Here is a 24,101-nt window from a genome sequence, read left to right on the forward strand (position 1 = left end):
CCTCATCCAAAAAAAAAGAAAGAAATTAAGATTGTAGGCATTTTCTTCCTTGTTTTGCTTCAACTGCCGGAACTTATAATCAAACTATACATGTGTCAACGTGCTCAGCTTAGGTTTCTGGTGAACTTCTTCATACGAATGTTGCTGTTTTACCTCACACTATGTTAACAACTCCAAGTTTCCCCAAATTTTCGTTCCACTTAGTTTTAAATGCAAAACAGACTTGGTTGTAGATAGCCAAATATTAAGCACGCACGCGCACACACACATGCACATACACACACACAACCCCCTGCCACCCCGCCCCTGACAAAGGGTGTTTCAGTCATTCCTTAGCCTTTGTTCACTTCCTAACATGCCAGGCTCCTTCTGCCTCAGGGAAGACACAGACACTGTCAGACTGCAATGCTCTTCCCTTTGCCTGGTGGACTTCTCCCACCAGTATTCTAAATGTTCCAATCACATGCTGAGACTTTCCCTTTACAGCACTCACCACAGTAATTATTGAAGTAAAGATGGTAAAACCTTAATTTCATCACCTTTTCTTTCCCCTGCCCAACTCCCAACACACCAAAAGGTTTACATAGGCACTACTAAGTAAAAGTGAGTGGCAGAATTTTTAAATTTAGAAATTTATTGTTTAATCCACAAGCTTTATATAGCTTTAGTTTAAAAAAAAATCAAAAAAAAAAAAAAATCAAAACAAAAACAGTGAAACCAAGACACTATTCCAAAGTCTGGGCCCTTCCAGCCTTCCAAATACAAGAGGCTCTGAAAGTTGTATATACCAATTGGAAGAACAAGACAAAAATATGAACAGAGCCATGACATTTCATTAAACAAACTGTATGTAACTGAAGGATCCTTTCTGGGACTAGCTCATTGCCTTTACAAAAGAAAAACAAAACAAAACAAAAAAACAAAACCAGAAGAACAGAATGAGAGTCCAGTGTTCCAAATCAACTTGTTACACATCAATATAAACCCACAGTGTCCTGGCAAACAACATGCTTTCATTTTGTCTCATCCTAGAGCTCGAATCCTGATTCATTTCAGCAGAGACTCCACAGGCAACAGGAAAGATTGTGGCATTAAAATATTCATTTATACTTTTGTGGCAGTTCAAAACAGTGGTCTTATTTCTGGGCAAGCTTACAGACCATACAAGGTCAGAAGCATAACTTAAATGGGAGCTAAGACTCAAATGAAAAAAATGTAAGGAGAAGAAAGAAAAACAAAAAGAAAATCAAAACCAAAAAAACAAACAAAAAAACCCCTCTGGGAATAGCCAGGGCATTTAAAGGAACCATAAAAATGCCAACAGTATTTAAACCCCCTTTTTTAAAAAGGGAATTTTTTTTGGCTTAAAATATTTCACTCAATGAATTATGTCAGCTGTCAATGAAAGAATGTCACTAATACACTGTGGACACCTTTTGCAATGTAAATCCATGCCCCCTTTTTTTACATGTTGAACTTCAACCTAGCAATTATTACAACAAATGTTATAGTCTAAAGCTCAAACACATTTTAGCAATTTTGAAATTGAACTGCGTACAAACCAAATAAAATTTACATCATAACAAACATTTCCCCCTAAGACTGTGGGGACACTTGGGCCTTCCTCATTGATCTCAGGGCCTTTTCACGCAGGTGCTTTTCTAAATCATCAAGGTTATCTTCAGCTTCACTTTCAGTCTCCTAAAAAAAACAGAATTTACATGATTAAGTCTTGAGACCCTGGTGGGAAATGCTGAGTAAAGAGCAGAATCAAAGTGTGGGAGGGGAACATCACACACCGGGGCCTGTTGTGGGGTGGGGGAAGGCGGAGGGATAGCATTAGGAGATACCTAATGCTAAATGACGAGTTAATGGGTGCAGCACACCAACATGGCACATGTATACATATGCAACAAACGTGCACGTTGTGCACATGTACCCTAAAACTTAAAGTATAATAATAAAATTTAAAAAATTAAAAAATAAATAAATAAACCAAAACCTCACAGATCTTTTGAGTACTGAACTGTATGCAAATATAATGGCCACTGTGGATAGTTAATATTTTAAATAAATAAGTCACCTTTATAAATACAAAAAAAAGAAAAAAGTGTGGGGATCACTGCACAACTGAATATACTAAAACCCAGGGAACCACAAACTTTAAATGGGTGAACTATACGGTATGTGACTTTTATCTCAGAGTAATTGGCTAATTAGTAGAAAAAACAATTTTGCTACTTCTTAAAATAAAACGACTTTGCTATCTGTACATATACTGCAAGACAGCCATATACAGAGTTCACAAATACCTTCTTCGGCTCTGGCGCTGCCACTGGCTCTTCCTGTGCTAATGTGGTTGTGGCAGCTGCAATGGCTGCAGGGGTCACAGCAGCTGCAGCAGCTGCAGCCACAGCCTTTTCCTTCTTGTGCTTTTTGTGCTTCTTGTGCTTCTTATCCTTTTTGTGTTTCTTGTCCTTCTTTTTCTTCTTTTTCTTTCCACCTCCTTCTTGATCTGAATTCTAGGAAGGAAAAAAAAAAAACAACACCCAGCATTTATAATTAATCTGATTAATATTCTGTCCAACTGAACATTTTATTTCCTCAAATCCCCAACGGACAAATCTCAAGATTTCCGAAAGGCTTTGGAGGGTGTGAGGGGGGGAGGCCCAAGGCCAATTATCACCAAGAAAAGTATTCAAAGTCAGGGGCTATCTCCAGGATGAGCTCAATTCCAGCTCCTGAACTATTTGACCTTAAACAAATTGTTGAACTCTTTCTGAGACCTTTTTACCTAAAATAAGTGTAATAATCCCTACCTGATAAAGCTCTTGTGAAAATTAAATGAGAATATCTGTAAATCACCCATAATACTTGCCTAACGTGTAGCAGACTTTTAATAAATGGTACCAGCTATTAGTCTAAACACATGCCTGTATGAATGCCATGTCTCTAGCTACCATCTGAGCTCTCCTATCTTTAGAGTGGGGACGACTGGTCCTTCCTCATGACACACATATCAAATTTATGCAAAAGGCAGGCTCCTATAATTTAATCCATAATATTTCAATTTCACACTTCTAAGCAATTACTTAAAATTCCTCACAAGTTAGCTCGCACAACTATTCAGTCAACCCAATTAAATATGGACATCTGAGGTCACAGCAGGAGGATCACTGGAGGCCAGGATTTCAAGATCAGCCTGGTCAACACAGCAAGACCCTGTCTCTACAAAAAGTGAAAAACAAACGAAAAACCAGCCAGGTGTAGCAGCATGTGCCTATAATCCCAGCTACTTGGGAGGCTGAGGCGAAGGGATCACCTGCATCCAGGAAGGCTGCTGTGAGCTATGATTATCCCACTGCACTCAGCATGGGTGATAGCATGAGACCCTGTCTCAAAAACAAACAAAAAACAGATGGACATCTAACCACTGATTTTATGCAATACAGAAACCTGCCCAAGATCAGATGTATAATTCACAAATGGGAAAAAAAGTTTAAACACCAATATTTTAATGCCCCAATGACATTTTCTCTGCTTCAAAGTGACCATATACATATTTATAAAAGGGTGTCCAAAATAAGGCAGACACATACTCTTGGCGGTGATGGGCTCGGTGTTGGGCTTTTGGCCTTTTTGACCGGTACAGCTGGTGACCAGTTTGTAGACGGTGACTGAGACTGGACGGGGGACGGAGGTGCTGGGGGCTTTTTAGCTGCTGGCTCAGGAGACCCGGAGACAGATCGGGAGGATGAGACCCTCCTTACAGACTGTGGGCTTGGGGAAGCAGCCCTAGACAAAAAGAAAAAACATTCAGCATTGAGAAAAGACATCTCTTCACATGAGAAAACCACCAACTACACTGTACAACCAGGTTATGAATTTCAAATATACCACTTAGATTGCTGGTTGATTCGACTAACATATATCCAATTTACAGCATCTATGTTTCCCAGAGAGTGGCTAAAGCCCCATAATCCTCTATCTATTCTGTTAATGATGCTTCTTATGTAAGATTAGTAATGTTAGCTCCTTACATCACACAAGAAATGTTCTATGTCTTACTCAAGTTTAGTTTTGGAAGCATACCCCTCAAAAACAAATTGATAACTGCTAAGAACCAAGTAAAAGCCTGTGGCATTTAACTTATACCACAGAAACTATCCCAAAAATGGAATAAGATCTGTAAATAGTACCTCAAGTTTGACTTAAAAGCTCATATTCATAACTTATTCCTTTTATATGGGGGAGGGGGGAAGCTTCCAAATATAAAGAGCTATGTAAGTATTCCTAATGAAAAAGCATAAAATATTTTTACTTTTTTATCTTTTTAGGTTCCGGAGTCCTGGAGACTCTCCTAATGGGCCTAGTACTTGGAGACGGGGACTGCCTTCTTTGGGGTGATGATGACGCTCCTCTTCGAACGGGTGGAGGACTTGAGGTCTGAGGAGCTCGAGGCCGTGGTGAGGGCGAATGCCGTTTGTTTGGTTGTGGTGATCGGGCCTCCCGGGTAGAGCGGCTTGGGGAAGACCCTTTCCTATGCTTGGATGATAGTGAAGGTGAACGTCTCTTGGTGACTGGGGAGCTTCTTTGTTTGGGAGGTGGAGAATGGGAGACCCGCCGCTTTGGTGGTGGAGATGGTGATGCTCTTCGTTTAGGAGGGGGAGGAGGTGAAGCTGTTCTTCTCTTTGGAGGTGGAGAAGGAGAGTATCTCCTCTGTATTGGAGGAGAGTATCTTCTAGGAGAAGGTGAGCGCCGACGTGGGGGAGGAGAAGGAGTCCTAGGAAAGAGATACATAATTAAGCTGAAAGGCTCGACAAAATACAGAAACAGGATGAAAAGTAATCAGTAGGTTTGGCTATACTGTAGTTAGCCCTAGGCAAAGGGAATATATTTATAAGTGAACATGCTATCTTTATGTTCTCACTTAAATATCAATAAAACTTGTTTATCTCAGCTGACTGCAACACAGGACGCGGTCTGCAGGATTAAGTACAAAAAAGAAAAAAAAGACATTTTGATTAACAAAAATTTGCAATTTTCAGAAGATGTGAATCTGTCAAGTCTTTTAACATCTATACGAAATCAATGTTTTTTGAAAACAGAATCTTGCACTGTATTAACTGAACATCAGTTATTATATAATAACTAAGTAACTATATTAGTAAAACTCTATTATGGTCACTTTAGGAAGTCTGTGCTTTAAAGGTCTCCTATATGGTATCCTCTCTGAATGAGCATTCGGACACTGTATGAATAATTAAGAGTTCACTGCACAAGCCTTAAAGACACTTCTACCTCCCCTCAAAGAGACTGTTCCATTTTCTGCCTCAAAAGGCCACTTTTCAGGCCAAACTGCCTAATTTCCTCTTGGATCTTGCAGACTTTTAGATCAAAGTAAATTCCTGCCCCGAGTTAGCTTTATGATATGCCATATATTTTGGCAATGTGGTAGGGCACGGTTTCATCACTGTATCTGGGTAATTACTTAGTAATTCTCAACTCCCATTTCCTCACCTGAAAAATGCAAACAATACCAACTATCAAGCAAGGTCACTTTGAAGACTAGTAGTAAAGCATATAAAGCACCTAGCACTTTGCCTGGCACGTAACAGGCATTCAACAGTGGCAGCCAGGCTGGGCAGAGTTGGTCACACCTGTAATCCAGCACTCTGGGAGGCCGAGGTGGATCACCTGAGGTCAGGAGTTTGAGACCAGCCTGGCCAACATGGTGAAACCTCATCTCTACAAAAAATACAAAAACTGGCTGGGTGTGGTGGCAGGTGCCTGTAATCCCAGCTACTTGGGAGGCTGAGGCAGGAGAATCGCTTGAACCCAGGAGGTGGAGGTTACAGTGAGCTGAGATCGGCCACTGCACTCCAGCCTGGGTGACATAGTGAGACTGTCTCAAAAAAAAAAAAAAAAAAAAAGAGTGGCAGCATGTCATTACATTGCTTGGCAACATATCCGAGCAATAACATTAAAACATTTTCCCCTAATTTTTACTTTGTCTTTCATGACTGACACTTTCGAATACTGGTCAGGTATTCTGTAGAATGACTTTCAATTTGGGTTTGTCTGATTATTTCCTAATAATTAGACTGAGGTTTGGCATAATTGGTAAACATACTACACAGGTATCCAGGAAATACACGATGCCAATGTTTTATTGAGGATGTTATCTTTGATTATTTAGTTAAGAGATATCTGCCAGTATTCTCTAAATTTTCTCTTTACAATTACTAGTCAATACCATCTTTTAATGTATTAACATCTTTATGACAATACGTGATTCACCTGCTATAAAATCTACCTATTTATCCATTTAAGTTCCATTTAAAGCATACAATTAAATGATTTTAGTATATTCATATAGTTCTGCAGCCATTACCATCCCCATGTCCACCCCACCCTAATCTGTTTTCTATCTCTATAGATTTGTGTATTCTAGACTTCTCATATAGATGGAATCATATGTGTTCTTTTATGACTGGCTGAACAATGCTAGTCTGCTTACTCTAATAAGATATAATAATCAGAAAGATTCAGAGATCCTTTTGTAGTTCATAAGCATGATGATTAGGTTTTCACATGCACACATGAGCTGTGCCTCTCTCCAACCCTGTTATGAAGTGAGCACCATTACTCATCTGATGTATCAGGGGCGGGGGGAGTTGGGGAGATGCTCCAGTTAGCATATTTGACAAAGTACCTTCGTCGTGGTGGTGGTGTGGGAGTCCTGCGCCGCCGAGGAGGAGGGGCGGGAGAAGGAGACCGTCGCCTTCTGGTGGGTGGTGGGGATGGACTTCTCCTCCGTCTACCACTAAACCAAGAAGAATTATAGTTAATTTTTTTTTTTTTTTTTTTTTTGAGATGGAGTCTCGCTCTGTCGCCTAGGCTGGAGTGCAATGGCACAATCTCGGCTCACTGCAACCTCCGCCTCCCAGGTTCAAGCAATTCTCCCGCCTCAGCCTCCTGAGTAGTTGGGATTACAGGCACCCATAATCATGCCTGGCTAATTTTTAAAAATATTTTTGTAGAGACGGAGTTTCACCATGTTGGCCAAGCTGGTCTTGAACTCCTGACCTCAGGTGATCTGCCCGCCTCAGCCTCCCAAAGTGCTGGGATTACAGGTGAGAGTTACCACGCCTGGCCTATATAGTTAACTTTGAGTCAGTGGCATTTATAGTTAAGTGACCCAGAAGACACGGCTTCAATTATCATTAACCCCAAGGGCAGCAATGGTTACTAAGTTTCAGAACAGTGTTTTTCAAACTACAGGTCTAGATCATTAGTCAAGACCCTGGGTGGTAGCATTAAAAAACTTAATAAAACCAGAGTGTTTTACTTGTGACAAGGGTAAATAAAGTTTTGTGAAATTTTTCTTTTACTCTGGATCACAATACCTAACATTCTTGACATGACACAGAGTGAAAAAGTTCGGCAACAGCACATCAGAGCACTGCTTTTTATTGGGGATGCAAATTAGAACCACCTGGGAAGCTTATGTGAGATTTATGTCTACCGGGTCTGGGCTAAGGTCCAGCCAGGTGTTTTTGGGAAAGGCTCTCCAGGTGATTCTGATTCCTTATTAGGAATCAACTGCTTTAGAGACTCTAATACAGAAATTCAAAAATGCCAATAGTCGCAAGTGGCTTAAGAGCCAAATCTGGATGTCTCTGCTCCAAGCTCTTGATTTTTTTTGCCCAGGACAGGACTCATGCTTCCTGTGAATCTGGAATTATGTTTTGTCTTGGTTCCCGTTAGAAACTAAGAAAGCTCTGTTAACTGAACAGACAAAATCCTAAAAGTCACCACTAAATTTTTCAACTTAAATCTGCTTATGCTTTGTGGGGACTAAGACCTCACACTAAATACATATGAAATATTCGAAACCAGGCTCTATCTCCCCTTCTTTTCTTGTCTTTTTTTTTTTTTGAGACGGAGTCTCGCTCTGTTGCCCAGGCTGGAGTGCAGTGGCACAATCTGGGCTCACTGCAAGCTCTGCCTCCAGGGTTCACGCCATTCTCCTGCCTCAGCCTCCCGAGTAGCTGGGACTACAGGTGCCTGCCACCACACCGGGCTAATTTTCTGTATTTTTAGTAGAGACAGGGTTTCACTGTGTTAGCCAGGATGGTCTTTATCTCCTGACCTCGTGAACCGCCTGCCTCTGCCTCCCAAAGTGCTGGGATTACAGGCGTGAGCCTCTTTTTTTTTTTTTTGAGATGGAGTTTTGCTCTTGTTGCCCAGGCTGGAGTGCAGTGGCATGATATCGGCTCACTGCAACCTCCACCTCCCAGATTCAAACGATTCTCCTGCCTGAGCCTCCCGAGTAGCTGGGACTACAGGCATGCGCCACCACGCCCAGCTAACTTTTTTGTATTTTTAGTAGAGATGGGGTTCCATCATGTTGCCCAGGCTGGTCTCAAACGTCTGATCTCAGGTGATCCACCCACCTCAGCCTCCCACAGTGCTGAGATTACAGGTATGAGCCACCGCACCTGGCCTCTATCTCCCCTTCTAAAATACGATACTAAAGCATAATTCCAAACAATCCTTCCTCCATCTCTAAATCCTAGGAAGCTGATGGCAATTTCTAATGGCATTAAACTTGAAGCTGCTGGTATGTAACTTAAAATACTTTTTAAATGACGAGAAACAAAACAAAAATATCCTGGAGTAGAGCAATAAACAGTGTTGATTTTACTGCTGTGAGGAATCTCTTTCCAGAACAGAAAGCAGTTCCATAATTTGGTGGGGGGGTGGTGGGGAGGGAAGGGGAGATGAAAGAGAATAAATTGCACCACTAATCTAACTCTGTAAAGCAACTGTTTAGTTGCTGTGCTAGCAACTTCACAAAAGCCAGAGATAATTACAGCTGGGAAAGGAATGCTTTAGCAGCCAAACTAATCTTTTTTAGGTTTTTATCTTTTATTATCATGGAGCAGTTTCCTCCACAGTGTAGATACCCCGTGCTTTGCTCCATCACAAACACAGCTCGCTGGTTCCTTTCCAAGAAAACACTCTTATTGATGAGATTACCTAAAACAACACAGCTTCAAAAACTGAGCTACAAAAAGGACAGTGGGATAGCTTCAGCAAGGATAAATACTTCAAAATTCAGTGGCAGCTAAGGCCCCAAAAGCAGAAAGCTGGTTAAGACAGACTAGTGTAATGTCAAATGTATAGGTCTAAGATCCAACTTTGTCACTTTGTGGCCCTAAGAAACTACCCTATCAGGGGCACTATCTTCTCACTTATGAGAGTAAGGCCTGAATTAGGGATTTGGCTCTAAAATTTTACAGTTTTATGGTCACAGTGACACTAATAATCAGAAGTTTCAATAAAGACATGCAGGTCGGACCCAGTGGCTCATGCCTGTAATCCCAACATTTTGGGAGGCCGAGGCGGGTGGATCACCTGACGTCAGGAGTTTGAGACCATCCTGGCCAACATGGCGAAATCCCTTCTCTACTAAAAATACAAAAATTAGCTGGGCGTGATGGCATGTGCCTGTAGTCCCAGCTACTCAGGAGGCTGAGGCAGGAGAATCGTTTGAACCTGCAAAGCAGAAGCTGCAGTGAGCCGAGGTCGCACCAATGCACTCCAGCCTGGGTGATAGAGCCAGACTCCATCTCAAAAAAAAAAAAAAAAAAAAGATATGCAACCCACCTTTCTAGTACTGGAAAGACTGAACAGGACCAAAGCCTTCCATTTGCTTTTATTTATTATTATTATTATTATTATTATTTTTGAGATGGAATTTAGCTCTGTTGCCAGGCCGGAGTACAGTGGCGTGATCTCAGCTCACTGCAACCTCCGCCTCCCGGGTTCAAGTGATTCTCCTGCCTCAGCCTTCCGAGTAGCTGGGATTACAGGCACGCGCCAACACTCCCAGCTAATTTTTGTATTTTTAGTAGAAATGGGGTTTCACCATGTTGGCCAGGATGGTCTTGATCTCCTGACCTCGTGATCCTCTCACTTTTAATATTTCTAAAGTTTCTCCCCAGTTTTTCTTGCCCTCCCTAATGTCACCACAAATACGAAGTCCCTCCCCCCAAATCTAAGGAGCAATTAATCCTATCTCTGGAAAAGTATCCAGATACTGTTACAAATCTGTGTGCCACTTGATGTAAGTTGATGCAAATTATCACAAAAGAGCACAACCAGATATTAAAAATCTAAGTTCAAATGAGGGTCTAAACCACACAGCTCATGTATAATTCTCCCTATCATTAATCTAATGTGTTAAAAAAAATACTCAAACCAAAACAACTTAGGATCTGCACATCCATAGCCACAGCCACCATATATTTAAGAATGAAATGAGGTCACCTAAATAGAAAATTAAGTCACTAAAATTTCTGACATGTAACCCTAATTTACAAAGTAGTGTCTAACCAACCTTTTAGTCACTGGCGATTGCCATCGCTTTCCCATCTGCATCCTGAGAGCAGTGGAGAAAAACAAATGTCAAGAATTCCATTCACTAAATTATTTACCTGGGTGGATTAAGTACCATTAATGGAGACATTTTTAAATATTCAAAGATGTTCAGGAGTTACTGCTATAATAGTTTGGTTTATTTTTCTAATCATGCACACACATATGACAGGGTGGTTTAAAATTTACCAATTCTAAATTAAATATTAATAACCACCAACAAAGCAAAAACAAAACAAAACAAAAACCCTAAAAAGCAAACAAAAATCCAACCATATCCAAATACTTGAAGGAGTTAACCAAATTCTCAAATAATCCCAAGTTATCAAATTTCATCACAATTACAGAACATCAGTGAACATCACTGAAGCAAAGATGTTACCGAGGGGAAGTCTCTTTTTGGCGCTTTCGTGGTGATGGAGAAGCACTCCGGGAAGGGGAATGTCTCCGCCGCCTGCCAACCTCACCATTCTTCACATGGGATCTCTTGGGTCGTTCATCTTCTGAGGAGGAGGAGGAGCCAGAGTCTATAATAACACAATTAAAAAAATATTATATTAGGTTTGTGCTTGAATCTGTCCAAGTTTTCCGAAATCCAGGTGGATGGAGTGTTCACTAGGGTAAGCAAGCATGTATACAGGCCATCAGTTCTGAACAGAATCATTATCAATATATGATCAATGATTTCAAAGCCAAGCATATTCATTATTTAAATAAGACATAGAAATCATTTCCACAGTGTAATCCCATCAAGATGGCACACTCTAAAAAGTCTAGGCTGGGCACAGTGGCTCGCCCCTGTAACCCCAGCATTTGCGAGGCCAAGGCAGAAAGACTGCTTGCGCCTCCTGAGTAGCTGGGATTACAGGCCTGCACCATCATGCCTAATCAATCTTGTATTTTTAGTAGAGACAGAGTTTTGCCATGTTGGCCAGGCTGGTCTCGAACTCCTGACCTCAAGTGATCCGTCTACCTCAGCCTCCCAAAGTCCTGGGATTACAGGCGTAAGCCACCACACCCAGCCTGGTATATTCTTATAATAAAAAATGCAAATAGCAAAATAATAGGGTAGATTATTTTCTTTTTTTTTTGGAAACAAAGCCTTGCTGTGTTGCCCAGGCTCCCAGGCTGGAGTGCAGTGGCGCGATCTCAGCTCACTCACTGCAACCTCTGCCTCCTGGGTTCAAGAGATTCTCCTGCCTGGACCTCCCAAGTAACTGGGATTACAGGTGTGCGCCACTATGCCCGGTTAATTTTTGTATTTTTCGTAGAGACGGGGTTTTGCCCTATTGGCCAGGATGGTCTGGAACTCCTGATCTCAAGTGACCTGCTCACCTCAGCCTCCCAAAGTGCTGGGACTACAGGTGTGAGCCACTGCGCCCAGTCTAGATTTTTAATAGGGAAAGATGTTCTAAATATACTGTTAAGTTAAAAAGGGAGGCAACATATCTACAGTTGAGCTTCTGTGGGGTTTTTTCTTTTCCTTTATCTATATGCACAGAAAATTTCTGAGTAAAAGCTTTAGGAGGTTGGAAAAAGAATGATACTTTTCCAATTTTATACTTCTGTTTTCTGTTTCACTATTGTATCCTGGGGATCTATTACTTTTATAACAATGTAACAGAAAATTAAATTTTGCAAAAGGACTTAAAACCAAAAAAACAAAACAATCCTGCCTCCTCAGACAGATTTCTATGTAGGCAAGTAAGTACTCATGCTGCACACACAGATGTTTATATACCAAGTATTTTTTATTAGGAAATGCAGGTAGAAAAAAACTTTCATCACCGTCCATACCAGATGAAGACTGCTGGTTTTGTCGTCTGTATTGGCGTCTCTGCTGCACAGAATCTGCTGCAGCCATTTTGCCACCTTTATCTTCTTCTGAAAGATGGATGCATTTAGAAAGTGTTTCTTTAGTGAAGCATATAGAAAATTTGCAATTTGAATAGGAAAATAGTCTCTCAAACCTTCATTTGGTTGGATCAAAAATACAACTACTATATTTTTTTAAAAGAAGAGTTTAAAATGCCAATTCGCATGCTGATTTAGACTATCTTCACCAAATATAATAAAATTTATTTAGGCGTTTATTACAGGTCAGGCTGGTGCCAAGCATTTTACAAGCAGATACAGTTAACTGTCAAAAACCTCTACTGTCCCTATTTCGGAGCTGAAAGAAGAAAGGCTCAGATAAGTTAATTAAAACAGAAACAGTTAAATTCTGGAATGGGGGATTCCACCCAAGTCTGTCTGCCTTCAGAGTCTTAGCTCTTAAGCCCTATACTTAAATCTTCAAGCAGAAGGGGATGACCAAATGTGCAAAAAATCAAAATCAACTTTAAGAAAAACAAAAACAAACCAAAATCACAAAAAAACAACAAACTTACCCGATTCAGATAACTCTACTTTTCTAGGCTTCGGTGCTGGTGAAGGGGATTCTCTTTTCTCAGTACCTTTATGTTTTGTCACTAAAAAACAGTAAGAGTGGAAAAAAGCTTATGTACAAAAAAAGGTCTATACAAGATGCCTTTAATTTTTAAAAATTTATTATTATTTTTAAATAAAGATGAGGTCTCACTATATTAGTCAGGCTAGTCTTGAACTCCTGACCTCAAGCAATCCTCCTGCCTCAGCTTCCCAAAGTGTTGGGATTACAGGCATGAGCCACTGCGCCCAGCCAAGATGCCTTCCTGCTATTACAAAAATGGTTGTGACTACTCTCAAAAAGAATTTATGAAGAATTAAAAAATTCCTGTAAGACCTTGTTGTCATATCTGAACATTATCTGAAGTGAGGCAAGAATTTTTAAATGTTTAATGAAAAACCTCAAAAAGTTCTACAATGATTTTCAAATCTTGAGATTCTCCCAAGAAAACCAACAGTTAAAGGAAATTGGGAGGTGCTACTGAATAGAAGCAGCTCAGTAAAGTAAACCTCTGTGTGCTACTTGAGCTCCACAATCTAAAATACACACCCTCCACGCCCACACTCCCTCCCTCACACTCAACTTCACAGACTTCATCAACATGAAAGCTTTTAAGCAACCACTATAGGTGGGTTCAGAAAAGTACAAGATGATAAATGATTAAGAAATAAGATCTGATGAAACTTTCACAAAGATATTTGGTCTAGAAAAGAAGAATGGCTGCCCAACAGGCTAAAGGTTCTTCATGTAGAGCATAATCTTCACAATAGCACAGGGGATTTAAACTACCTATGAAAAAAAGGAGACCGCCACAAATAGTAAAAATTATTAAATACGAAGACTTGAGGATTCTTTCCAAAGAGCTAGAAAGAAAAAAAGGCATTTCTATACCTAAAGTAGTAGGAGAGCAGTGGGTATCCTATGAATTATCCAATTGTCTTTTACCAATGACATAGAAATATGGTAACTACCTTTTATAAGCCTACTGTATTAGACATACTATTAACACAGTTAGTAGTATCACATCCCTTTCTCCCTGTTCCATTTCACGAGAGGAAACCTGAGGCTTAAAAAGAAGCAACTTCACCTCAGTCACAAAGACAATTTAAGTGAGCTAAGATGTGAATCCAAGAATCTATTTTTAGGCGATGGGTTTTAATCTGAACAACTATCTCTGCTTATAGTATCTATCCATTGCTACAACTAAAATCATAAATATATTCACATATAAACATATATATATACCATAGATTAACCTGAAACACCACTTGAAAACATCCCAATAAGAAATAAACCTACAGACAATTTGATCCCCTCAGGATCCTGATACCTGTTTTGTGTGATTAAAGCAATTGCCATGGAATGTTTGACTCAGAATACAGATACAGCTCATTTAACAGATACTCACATTCAGAATTCTGTAATGGTTTATTCCAAGGGGCAGTAATTAGAGAATCAGTGATCTAACACAGTAATCGCATCTTTGCTAAAGAAGTCAAAATGAAGAATTTACCAGTATGCCTTTTCAATGAACAGACTTTTCCTTTTTTCTTTTTCTTTTCTTTTTTTTTTTTTTTTGAGATGGAGTTTCGCTCTTGTTGCCCAGGCTGGAGTGCAATGGCAAGATCTCGGCTCACTGCAACTTCCGCCTCCCGGGTTCAAGGGATTCTCCTGCCTCAGCCACCCGAGGAGCTGAGATTACAGGCATACGCCAACCACGCCCGGCTAATTTTGTATTTTTAGTAGAGACGGGGTTTCTCCATGTTGGTCACGCGGGTCTTGAACTCCCAACCTCAGGTGATCCGCCCACCTCTGCCTCCGAAAGTGCTGGGATTACAGGCGTTAGCCACCGCGCCCAGCAACTTTTCTTAAAATTTCTACATAATAAGCCATTTGGACAAATCACTGGATTGGGTAAAGAATGGCTATCACTCAATTAGATATCAGGAATCATGACAGTGCAAATAGCAAACTACATTTAATACTTATATTTTAACAAATTCAAAGAAATAAAAATATTTTAAAATTGTTAACTATTTGAGGCTGTTTTTCTAAGTCCATATTCTCTATTTTTAAGTGTTACTTAATCCTCAATTTCTGAAAAGATATTATGGGCATGTAGTTAAAAAGTGCATGTCCAAGTTACCACTTTAGATAACTGGGTTCCCAAACTTGCTTTGGAAGCTGATTGTTTGGATACATTTTCCCCTAAGAAACATTAAAAATGTGGTTATGCTTACAAGATAGTTGGCAAAAGCCTACTCATTATATAATACAAGTGAATTGTAACATTATTTACATTTTTCCCCAGTGGAAATACACATCTGGAGTTATATCCTGATTCAATTTCTCACTAATTACTTAGCTAAAGTAGTCTTTATTAATACATTTATATTAGTTGGGTGTGGTGGCATGCACCAGTAATCCCAGCTACTTGTGAGGCTGAGGCAGGAGAATCGCCTGAACCTGAGAGGCAGAGGTTGCAGTGAGCCGAGATCGCACCATTGCACTCCAGCCTGGGCGACAGAGCAAGACTCCATCTCCCAAAAAAAAAAAAAAAAAAAATTTATACCGTCAAACAACTATCATTTATATACTGCTACTCTGGTTTAATACAATTGAATCACAGCATTATTAATATTATAACAGCACTTCAGATTTCTATTTTTCTAGATGAGACTTTACACCATTTACTTTGTTAATGTTGTTTTAAGTATTCAAGGGACAAAATCATTCTAGCATGAAGTCAGAAATCGTAGAAGGCAACGTTAAAACCAGAATTTTAAATTTACTCCAACAGTCCTATTAATTATTAATCTTAGACCTGCCCAAAAGATCACTTATAAAGATAAGTTACTCTGTGACCAGCAATAGTAAAATAACCATTAAGTGTCTAGATAGCACAATTTATGTGGCCAAGCTAATCTAAATAAATCAAAATTACCACACTGTCACCACCAGTATTGATCATGTTAACATACTTCACTGACTGTGCCACTGATTTCAAGCACTATTTTATGTACTAAGATAATGCCAATTTATGAAATGTCAATAATTACAAATGTTTCCCCTAAGATCCCTTCAGATGACTGTATACTGTATTCCAAATAATTAACCTGTAAGTTCCCCAAAACACTTTTCCTGCTTCCCTCCCACTCCATTTGCCCACTATCAAGAGCAGAGCCCTAAAGCCCTGATTAGTGGCCACTATGGAAAATATAACTTTAATATCTATTACATTTCAATGATGTTACTGTTCTAAGCAGTAGAAACTGCAAAGTAATTTCTGAAATCATACTACCAGATAGAGAAGCTAAAGAATTTCAACCCTGCCTCCATTTCTCACCTTTAGCAATCAAAGAGGAATTCTGAGGTAGGAAAGTTGGGAAAAGTATTCACTATTTAACTGGGAATGACAACTCAAGTTTTATTCCTAGTTGGTTGACCCTGACCAAGTCAACTAACCTGAAAATCTGTTTCTTGATGACAATTGTTAAGGTCTTTTCTAGCTCTGAAATTTCATCACAGAGGGCTGGGATCAGTTTAATATAAAAGGTTATGTCTGGGCCGGGTGTGGTGGCTCACACTTGTAATCCCAGGGGTTGGAGGCTGCAGTGAGCTATGACTAGGCCACTGCACTCCAGCCCGGGTGACAGAGTGAGATGCTGGCTCTATTTGGAGCGGGTGGTGGGGAAAGGTTATTTCCAAGTAGCTCAAACCAATATTCAGCTCCAGTGGTCACAGGGGAGACTGACTACACTGCCTGTAGTGCCTCTCTTTGGGTAGGCTGTTTGAACATGGAAGCCCTGTCCCAAAACCCACAGAAATACTTATTTTCACCATGGCTTACTTCTTTCCTATGTACATATCCACTCTGTCTTGTTTGCAAAAAGTATACGCCAAAACACAAGAAATTAGCATCTGTGCAGATGCTTTTAAGAGGTACCTAATAATTCTTAACAATCAACCTATTTTAACAAGGACTGGTCCCTCTGTTCAGGTACTTTTGCAACTCTTTGGCTATATGATATAAATGAAAAAAATCATCACTTGATGTGTTTTTGCAAAGTAACAGGTGAAAACACTTGTTTTTTTCCCCTGGAGAGCTTTGTGGCTCCAGACAAAGAATAAATATTCAGAAGTACAAACTTCACAGGAAAAGACAAAATAGGTCAGGGCCATGGGCATCAGATTTGGACATGGTAACTGAAAATGGACTGAAATTTTCCCAATGCTGAAAAGCAGTATGGTACATGAGATTATGAAAATAGTGATCCTGAAGCCCCTCTCTCAAACTGAGGACTGAACCTGGAACAGTTACAGGCTTCTCTACTTTCACTAGCTGCTTCTCTAAGGGGCCAACAAAAATGGCCATGTCTTATTTAATGAATGTATCACTACAATAAAAATGCCACAATTCAGAAAACATTACTTTTTACAGACTATCATAATCTGCTGGTCACCCTTTCACTTTGTCAGCTTATCTATGCCTCGTTGTCACAGACACGAAAAAAGAAAGCAAAATTTGCCTTTCTAGGTATCACCACATTGCAGCCTTGGGGAGTGGGGAGCTAAGGCAACAGGGTGAATAATTAGCAATGCTAGTCTCATCAAGCTCATTAAAATGTATAATGAAAATTTTGCCCAACCCCATTTCTTTGTTTCTAACCTGATATTTTTTCTCTCTCTTTTTTTAAGAGTCAGGATCTCGCTATGGTGCTGAGGCCAGCCTTGAACTTCTGCGATCAAGTGATCTTCCTGCCTTAGCCTTCTGAGTAGCTGGGACCACAGGCTCATGCCACCACACCTGGCTCTAACCTGAAATTTTCAATATGATCATAATAACCCCAGTGTGTGTTAACCTACAGATTGCTCCTTAAAACTCAATTGCTTTAGCAGTTTTTAAGATCCTCCCCATCCCTTACTACTCACCTTTTAGGCTGTATCATTCCAGCCCTAAGCTCCAGAGAGCCTGGTTCAAATGGACACTACAGTTTTTTCCATGCGTATTAATGCTCACAGAACAAACCCCAATAGATCACAACCTTCACTCAGACTAACACAGCATTCTACTTGCCTGGCAGGATCACAGATCATAAATTCCTCAGAAATCAATCTGCAGAATAAAGCAAGGACAACACTCAGAAGAACCCTGCCTAGAGCCTAAATTAAAAAAACAAATCAGCTTTTAACAGGACACCATGTCCTTTGCTTGGGAGCGCAATGCGACCAAGAAAGAACTAAAAGAGAATATGAAGTCCTCTTATTTAAGATATCAAACCAAAAATCTTCAGGAGGAAAAAAAGTTAACTGGTCTCATAGTAATAAAATGATCCCTTATCATGCCAACGCAAACTTTGATATGTTACCCCAACTCAAACAGCCCACGGCTGGTAAAAGATTTCTCCACCTGCGCAATGCCAGAGGGCATTGCTAAAAACAAAACCCTTTTACACACAAAAAAGCCCCAAGATTTTAAAGCAGGAAAGAGGTAGGCTTATAAGCAAACCTACAGAGAGTATCAGATACAAATATTATCTAGCTACTTCATACTTTGAGAGTGAGTAGGGGGCAATAACTGACTATGCTTTGTAGCCAAAGAAAGAGAGAACATGTTTCATATGTGTTTGATTTTTACCTTTACCTGAAGTTCTCCCTGGAGACACAGAAACACGACTTTTTCTTGTACGGTTTGACTGCTGGGGTGTTGGGGAATGCCGAGTTTTGGGTGGTGGAGTTGCAGGAGGTGATGGCCTGTGCCTTCGCCTTGGAGGACTTGCTGAAGGAGATAACCTACGAGTTTTCCGAGGGGGGCTGGATGTCCTCTTGGGAGGCTTCTTTGGTGGTGACCGTGAACGAGATGAAGAGGATGATGAGCTACTCCCAGACAAGGATGCTGACGAACGTCTTCTTCTGTGGAATAAAGTATTCATATTCACTAATTGCACACTTATAAAGAACGGCCTTACAGGTATGAACAGTTTACACAAAAATACAGCTATTTTAATCCGACTTTTGAGTTTATGTAGCTAAGCACATAAATGAGTCCAAAAGAATGGGGAAAAAAACCATAAACCTAGGCCAGGAAACAGCTAGTTCTGAGACTAAATATAAACAACTTAATCTGATAAATACTTCTGTCTGTGTTCTCTCTCCAGTTATGAAACTTGTCAGGTTGAATGCTATAATAAAATAACTAACTAGTCCTTCTGCCTTAGGAATGGTATTGATGTTTTGGAGTTTGCATACAAAATTTGGGGGCAAGGTATTTTTCATTTAATAACACAATGTTGAGAAACCTTTAGGTTGCATTTTTAAAAAAGATGTGCAAAACTAAGAATTCATTTAGCTACATAAACTTAGAAGCAGGGGCCTCTCGAATTCTGCGGCAAAATTTGTGTTAAGTTGTGTTGCAATTATGTGTACCTGCAGAATTCACCTTTGGCGGAAGAATTCCTGAGAACCTGAAAAAAAGAAACCCTACCTTAAGTGTGAGATAAAAACTGGCTGAAAGGGAATCTTAAACAATCTGTAAAATATTGACTGCTAAATGGCTGAGTAAGCACAATTTAAACATGCTGTTTGCAAAACTCCAGTATAAGAAATAGCTGTTTCCACTAATCTTGTACTAGGAAGCACCAACATTACTTTTCTCCTAAAGGGGAATTAGAAAAGTGTGATGCCTGAAAATTGAACTGACCATTTACCTCACTAATTTCCTCTGAGCATAACACATCAATTCTTTGTAACAGTAGTAATAGTTCAATATATCTTCACAAATCTTGACAACCCCTCCCCAAAGAAAATTTTCAAAATATGGGACTCTGAAAAACCTGACTGCAGAACAAAGTAACTTTACAGAGCTTACTTGATTTTTCCCCTCTTTATTTCCAAATTGATTTGGTTCCCTGAAAAGAACTTTAAAAGATTCAAACAAAAAATTCTGTCCAAAATATAACTGGAAGCTTAACCATCGGCATTTCTTCCAAAGCCAGGTGAAACGTATTGCAAGAAGGCACAAAAACTGCGACCAGTGCACTAGGACTCTACTTTGGGTAGATGTAGCCACTAACTTTTTGTTTAAAGTGATATATCCAAGGTTCAAATATTTTATCTTATGCTCATTTTAGAATGATTTAAGAAAAAGAACACTGGTACAGTCGGGGTTTTGAAAAATAACCAGACACTAAACTAGTAATAACAATTATATCTATGAAATATAGATATATTCCCCCGGGGATTATGGAACACTTCCAAGTTATGCTATTTCTGTCTGAATTGCTTATAAGCTTCATTACTTCTATAATGAGAATTTTCTGTATGAAAATTTTATAAAAATATTTTTCTCAAAAAATAGCAAATTTTCTATTCTCTATTTTTCTCAAAAAATAGCAAATGAATTACTTTAATACTGGTAAAAGGAGCTTACTGGCCCTATAATCAGCTACTTTTCAGAAGCCAGTTAAAAGCCAAAGAGAAGGTGGCCAATTCCCTTACTTAGGATTTCTTGGTGAAGTCTAGAAGGGTAAAAGTTAGCAGAAAAGTATCAATAAGATGAATTTCTCATTTACTTTACAACACCAGACTAGACATTTTTCGTAACACGAACAATTGCATTACACTTCAAATGAAACAGACTCTTTAGAAGACACTGTCTAATATCGCCTATGAGTTCTTTCTTCCAGGGGACACTAATTTACAGATTATCCTAAAAGAAAGATTATCCAGAAGTGTCAAACACTTGACACATCCAAATTTTAAAAATCTTACCGTCTCACTGGCGATCTACTCCTTCTATGCCTTGGTGGAGGAGGCATTCTTCTTGGTGGAGTTCTTCTTCGAGGAGATGGCCGCCTTCTTGGGCTTGGCCGCCTTCTAGGTGAATACGATCTGCCATAACAAACAGAATTAGGTCCTGAATAAACCAGGAGTGAGGAATTTCTTGGCTTAGTTTTCTCAATGGCCACATCTAAAAAATAAATATCAAGGATCACAATTTTCCATTTATGTAGATTTTTATGGTACACAGAAAAGTGTCCTCAAATTCTCTGTGTACATTCAAAAAATATTTGTACTAAACATCTTCTACCACTTTGAAATTATTTATCTAATTGTACCCAGTAGAGTAGCATATAAAACCTAAGATCTTTGTTGATCTTAAAGCCACAACCCACCTTGATCGGGATCTATGGCGCCGTCTAGGTCGAGTGTGAGAAGGAGAGCGGGACCGCGTCCGGGATCTTGATTTGGAGCGTGACCGAGATCGTGGTCGGGTCTTCTCCTTCTCCTTTTCTTTTTTGGAATTTTTTTCTGGAGAAGGTTCTTTAGGCTCCGGTATAGGTTCAGGTTTGGGAACTTTCAGAATGTCACTGTGGAAACAAAAGCTTTTTTTTTTTTTTTTGCCTTCTTGCACTCAGCCTTCTAAATCATTATACAACGATGTAATAAACTATTTCTAAAACTTTTCAAAATTCAGACTTGTCTCTAGCTCCAAAAGACACAAAAGTATGTATGTACCTATCACTGAAACCCAGAGAGCAACTAATAATTCCAACCATGTACATTTTCTTTTCTTCTTCTGAGACAGGGTCTCACTCTTGCCACTCAGGCTGCAGTGTACTGGCATGATCTTGGCTCACTGCAGCTTCAACCTCCCAGGCTCAAGTGATCCTCCCACCTCAGCCTCCTGAGTAGCTGGGACTATAGGCATGTGCCACCATGCCCGGCTAATTTGTGTGTGTGTGTGTGTGTGTATATATATATATATGTATTTAGTACAGATGGAGTTTCACCATGTTGCCCCAGGCTGGTCTCTAACTCGTGAGCTCAAGCGATCCACCCACCTCAGCCTCCCCAAGTGCTGAGATTACAGGCATGCACCCCCACATCTGGCAACCACATACATTTCTTAAAAGTGCAAAGTTGTCCACAATACATTGAGGAAAAAAAGCAAGTTACAATATATAAAATACCTGAAACAATACAACTGAAAGATAGTAATGGTCACCCTCTAGGGCATTTTCTTTTAATATACTCTCCTAAACAATTTCTTTTCAACAAACTAATTTTATAATTTAAAAAATCTAAAAGGAAAATAAGTAGTTTTAACTCAGATGTCACATTTGCAGTCACTATTAATCTAAAATTGTGATTATTTATAAATGAATTTTTATGTACTTGCCTAGTAGAAGTAGCCTCTTGTACTGAAGGTTCTTTTACTTTCACTGAAGGTTCTGGGAGCTCTGGAGTTTTTTCCTTCTTTTCTGGAGCAGGGGAAGGACTCCGGCTCTTGGTTCTGTGACGGGGAGATCGAGAATGACTGCGCTTTCTCTCTCTCCTGACAGGGGAAGATCGTCTTCTAGGGGAAGGAGATCTGGATTTGCGTCTAGGATGAAAGTAATTTTTTTCAGGTTTTTAAATAACATGGATTGGAAGAGAGGAGTCAAAGAGAAGAGTGAGGATTAATCTTTAGTTACACTATTATTGTTTATATCTGAGATGTTTCCCTATGGAAATAAGACATGCTAATCTCATCTACTTGATAGGGAAGAGAAAGACAAGCAAATGAAAGATAATTTCTCCAGTATATCAGTTATAAGGGAAGAAAGCACTAACTTGGGACTCTAGACTTAGGTGCTTAATCATTCCCAGAGATCAAAAGACCAACTTTTCAGAGGCAAAGAGGATGCTTTAAAGCAAACAATGATAATCCTTGACAACAAATCAAACTCCCAAACATATAACATTTAGATGTGGACAGATTACAATGGAGTTCATCAGGAACAGCCTCGGTATGCCAGAAAAATTACTAGTACCATTAAAGCAACATGTTCTTCAGAAAAGAGAAATATACATCAAACATCCAGAAGACAGCTTTTTTGCGAGAGGAGAAGCCCTCTTTCTTAACAGTAGCCTGCCTAACTCGAAGGGTTTTTTTCTTATTCACACAGGAGGAAAATGGCAGACACACTTCATCAATAGTCAAGTAGTTACCACCATGACAATTTGTGCTTAGCTCTATAAATATTACTTCCATAAGGAGATTTTAGTATCAAATATACAAATGAAAGAGACAAAGAAATTACTTCTCTTTACTAATTCCAGCAGACATTTATGAAAGAAATAAGCAGAACCCTAAAAATAAAAAGCCTAATGGAGTTCTCACCTTTCACCACAAATATAGAAGCTGAGTCGTGGATTTAAAAATGTGAACCTAACAATAGTCTCACTGGAAGAAGAAAACAAATAAATGATCTGAAGTTTGGGTTCAGTATAATCATCTAAGAAAAGCAGAACAGGGAATTAGGTAAGCATTACATGAACGACTAATGAGTACAGATTTCCAGTACAGATTTCTTTTTAGAAGAAAGGAAATGGAAAGAAAAAGTGAGTCAGAGTACATTTTAAAAAACCCAAATTAACTGTTATGAACTAAAGCAACATGGAAGAAAAAGTTTCAAGTTTTGATTTAGGAATTTACAGTTGGATAACTCATCAAGATCTGCGAGACACTCATGGCTAAATTATCTGTCTCAAACAAAAGATGACAGATTTCTTTAGTCCAGAGGCAAGCCACAGGTCACCATGAAAACTGCATGATGGAACAAATTCCTTGAATAGCGCTGTTAGATTTCCTTTTTAACTAAGGAAGTTTCTTAAGACCTAAAGTACCTGTAAAACATCAGTTATGCATCTATTGTATAATACCTTCTTGGGCTACGAGACCTCTCCCTTTTTTCTCTGCTGCTTTCTTTTTCTTCCTTATCTCTTTTATCTTTGTCTTCATCTTGCTTTTTCATAGATGCCAATTTTTCTTGTTCAATCTGCAAAGACCAGGTTTTCAAACTATACATAGTTGAACATTTGAGAACTGAAGACTACTTTCTACATGTGTTAAACACCAATGCTATTAACTATCATTTCATCAGCCTCTTCTTTTGAACCAGACTTTCCCTTCTTCACCCACACTACACACATTAAGATTGGTATTATCGCCACTCATTTACAAATAAATATTCACTGAAAGTTAATCTCTAAGACCTGAACTAAAGAGAAGTTTTCAGGCTTACTTCAAAAAAAAATAAATAAATAAAAAATAAAATAAAAAAGAAAATCACTTTCACATTGACCTTATTCTTTCTGGGAGTTCATCTGTATTGCCCATATTAGGAGTTTATGGTGGCCGGGCACAGTGGCTCATGTCTATAATCCCGCCAAGGGTGGGCAG

At 39.3% G+C, this 24,101-nt stretch overlaps 1 protein-coding gene and 1 non-coding gene across 2 annotated transcripts in view; one reads left to right on the plus strand and one right to left on the minus strand.

The window, feature by feature from the left end:
* Positions 1-616: 616 nt before the first annotated feature.
* The window catches only part of SRRM1 (serine and arginine repetitive matrix 1), a gene marked incomplete at its 5' end in the record, with an annotated part of 29,775 nt that continues 6,290 nt past the window's right edge, over positions 617-24,101 (minus strand). The window contains 14 exon segments of the mRNA NM_001133240.1: positions 617-1,701; positions 2,313-2,522; positions 3,600-3,795; positions 4,322-4,783; positions 6,716-6,826; positions 10,409-10,450; positions 10,829-10,973; positions 12,244-12,330; positions 12,837-12,917; positions 18,513-18,787; positions 20,645-20,764; positions 21,049-21,243; positions 22,056-22,259; positions 23,582-23,697. Of these exon segments, the coding sequence (NP_001126712.1) occupies positions 1,597-1,701; positions 2,313-2,522; positions 3,600-3,795; positions 4,322-4,783; positions 6,716-6,826; positions 10,409-10,450; positions 10,829-10,973; positions 12,244-12,330; positions 12,837-12,917; positions 18,513-18,787; positions 20,645-20,764; positions 21,049-21,243; positions 22,056-22,259; positions 23,582-23,697 (2,349 nt within the window). The 3' untranslated portion in view covers positions 617-1,596.
* Positions 6,555-6,659, plus strand: LOC112131548 (small nucleolar RNA U13). Its single transcript, XR_002913584.1, has one exon. It is a non-coding gene; the product is annotated as a small nucleolar RNA U13 (small nucleolar RNA).

Source organism: Pongo abelii, chromosome 1 (assembly GCF_028885655.2).
Source record: "Pongo abelii isolate AG06213 chromosome 1, NHGRI_mPonAbe1-v2.0_pri, whole genome shotgun sequence".
NCBI lineage: Eukaryota > Metazoa > Chordata > Mammalia > Primates > Hominidae > Pongo > Pongo abelii.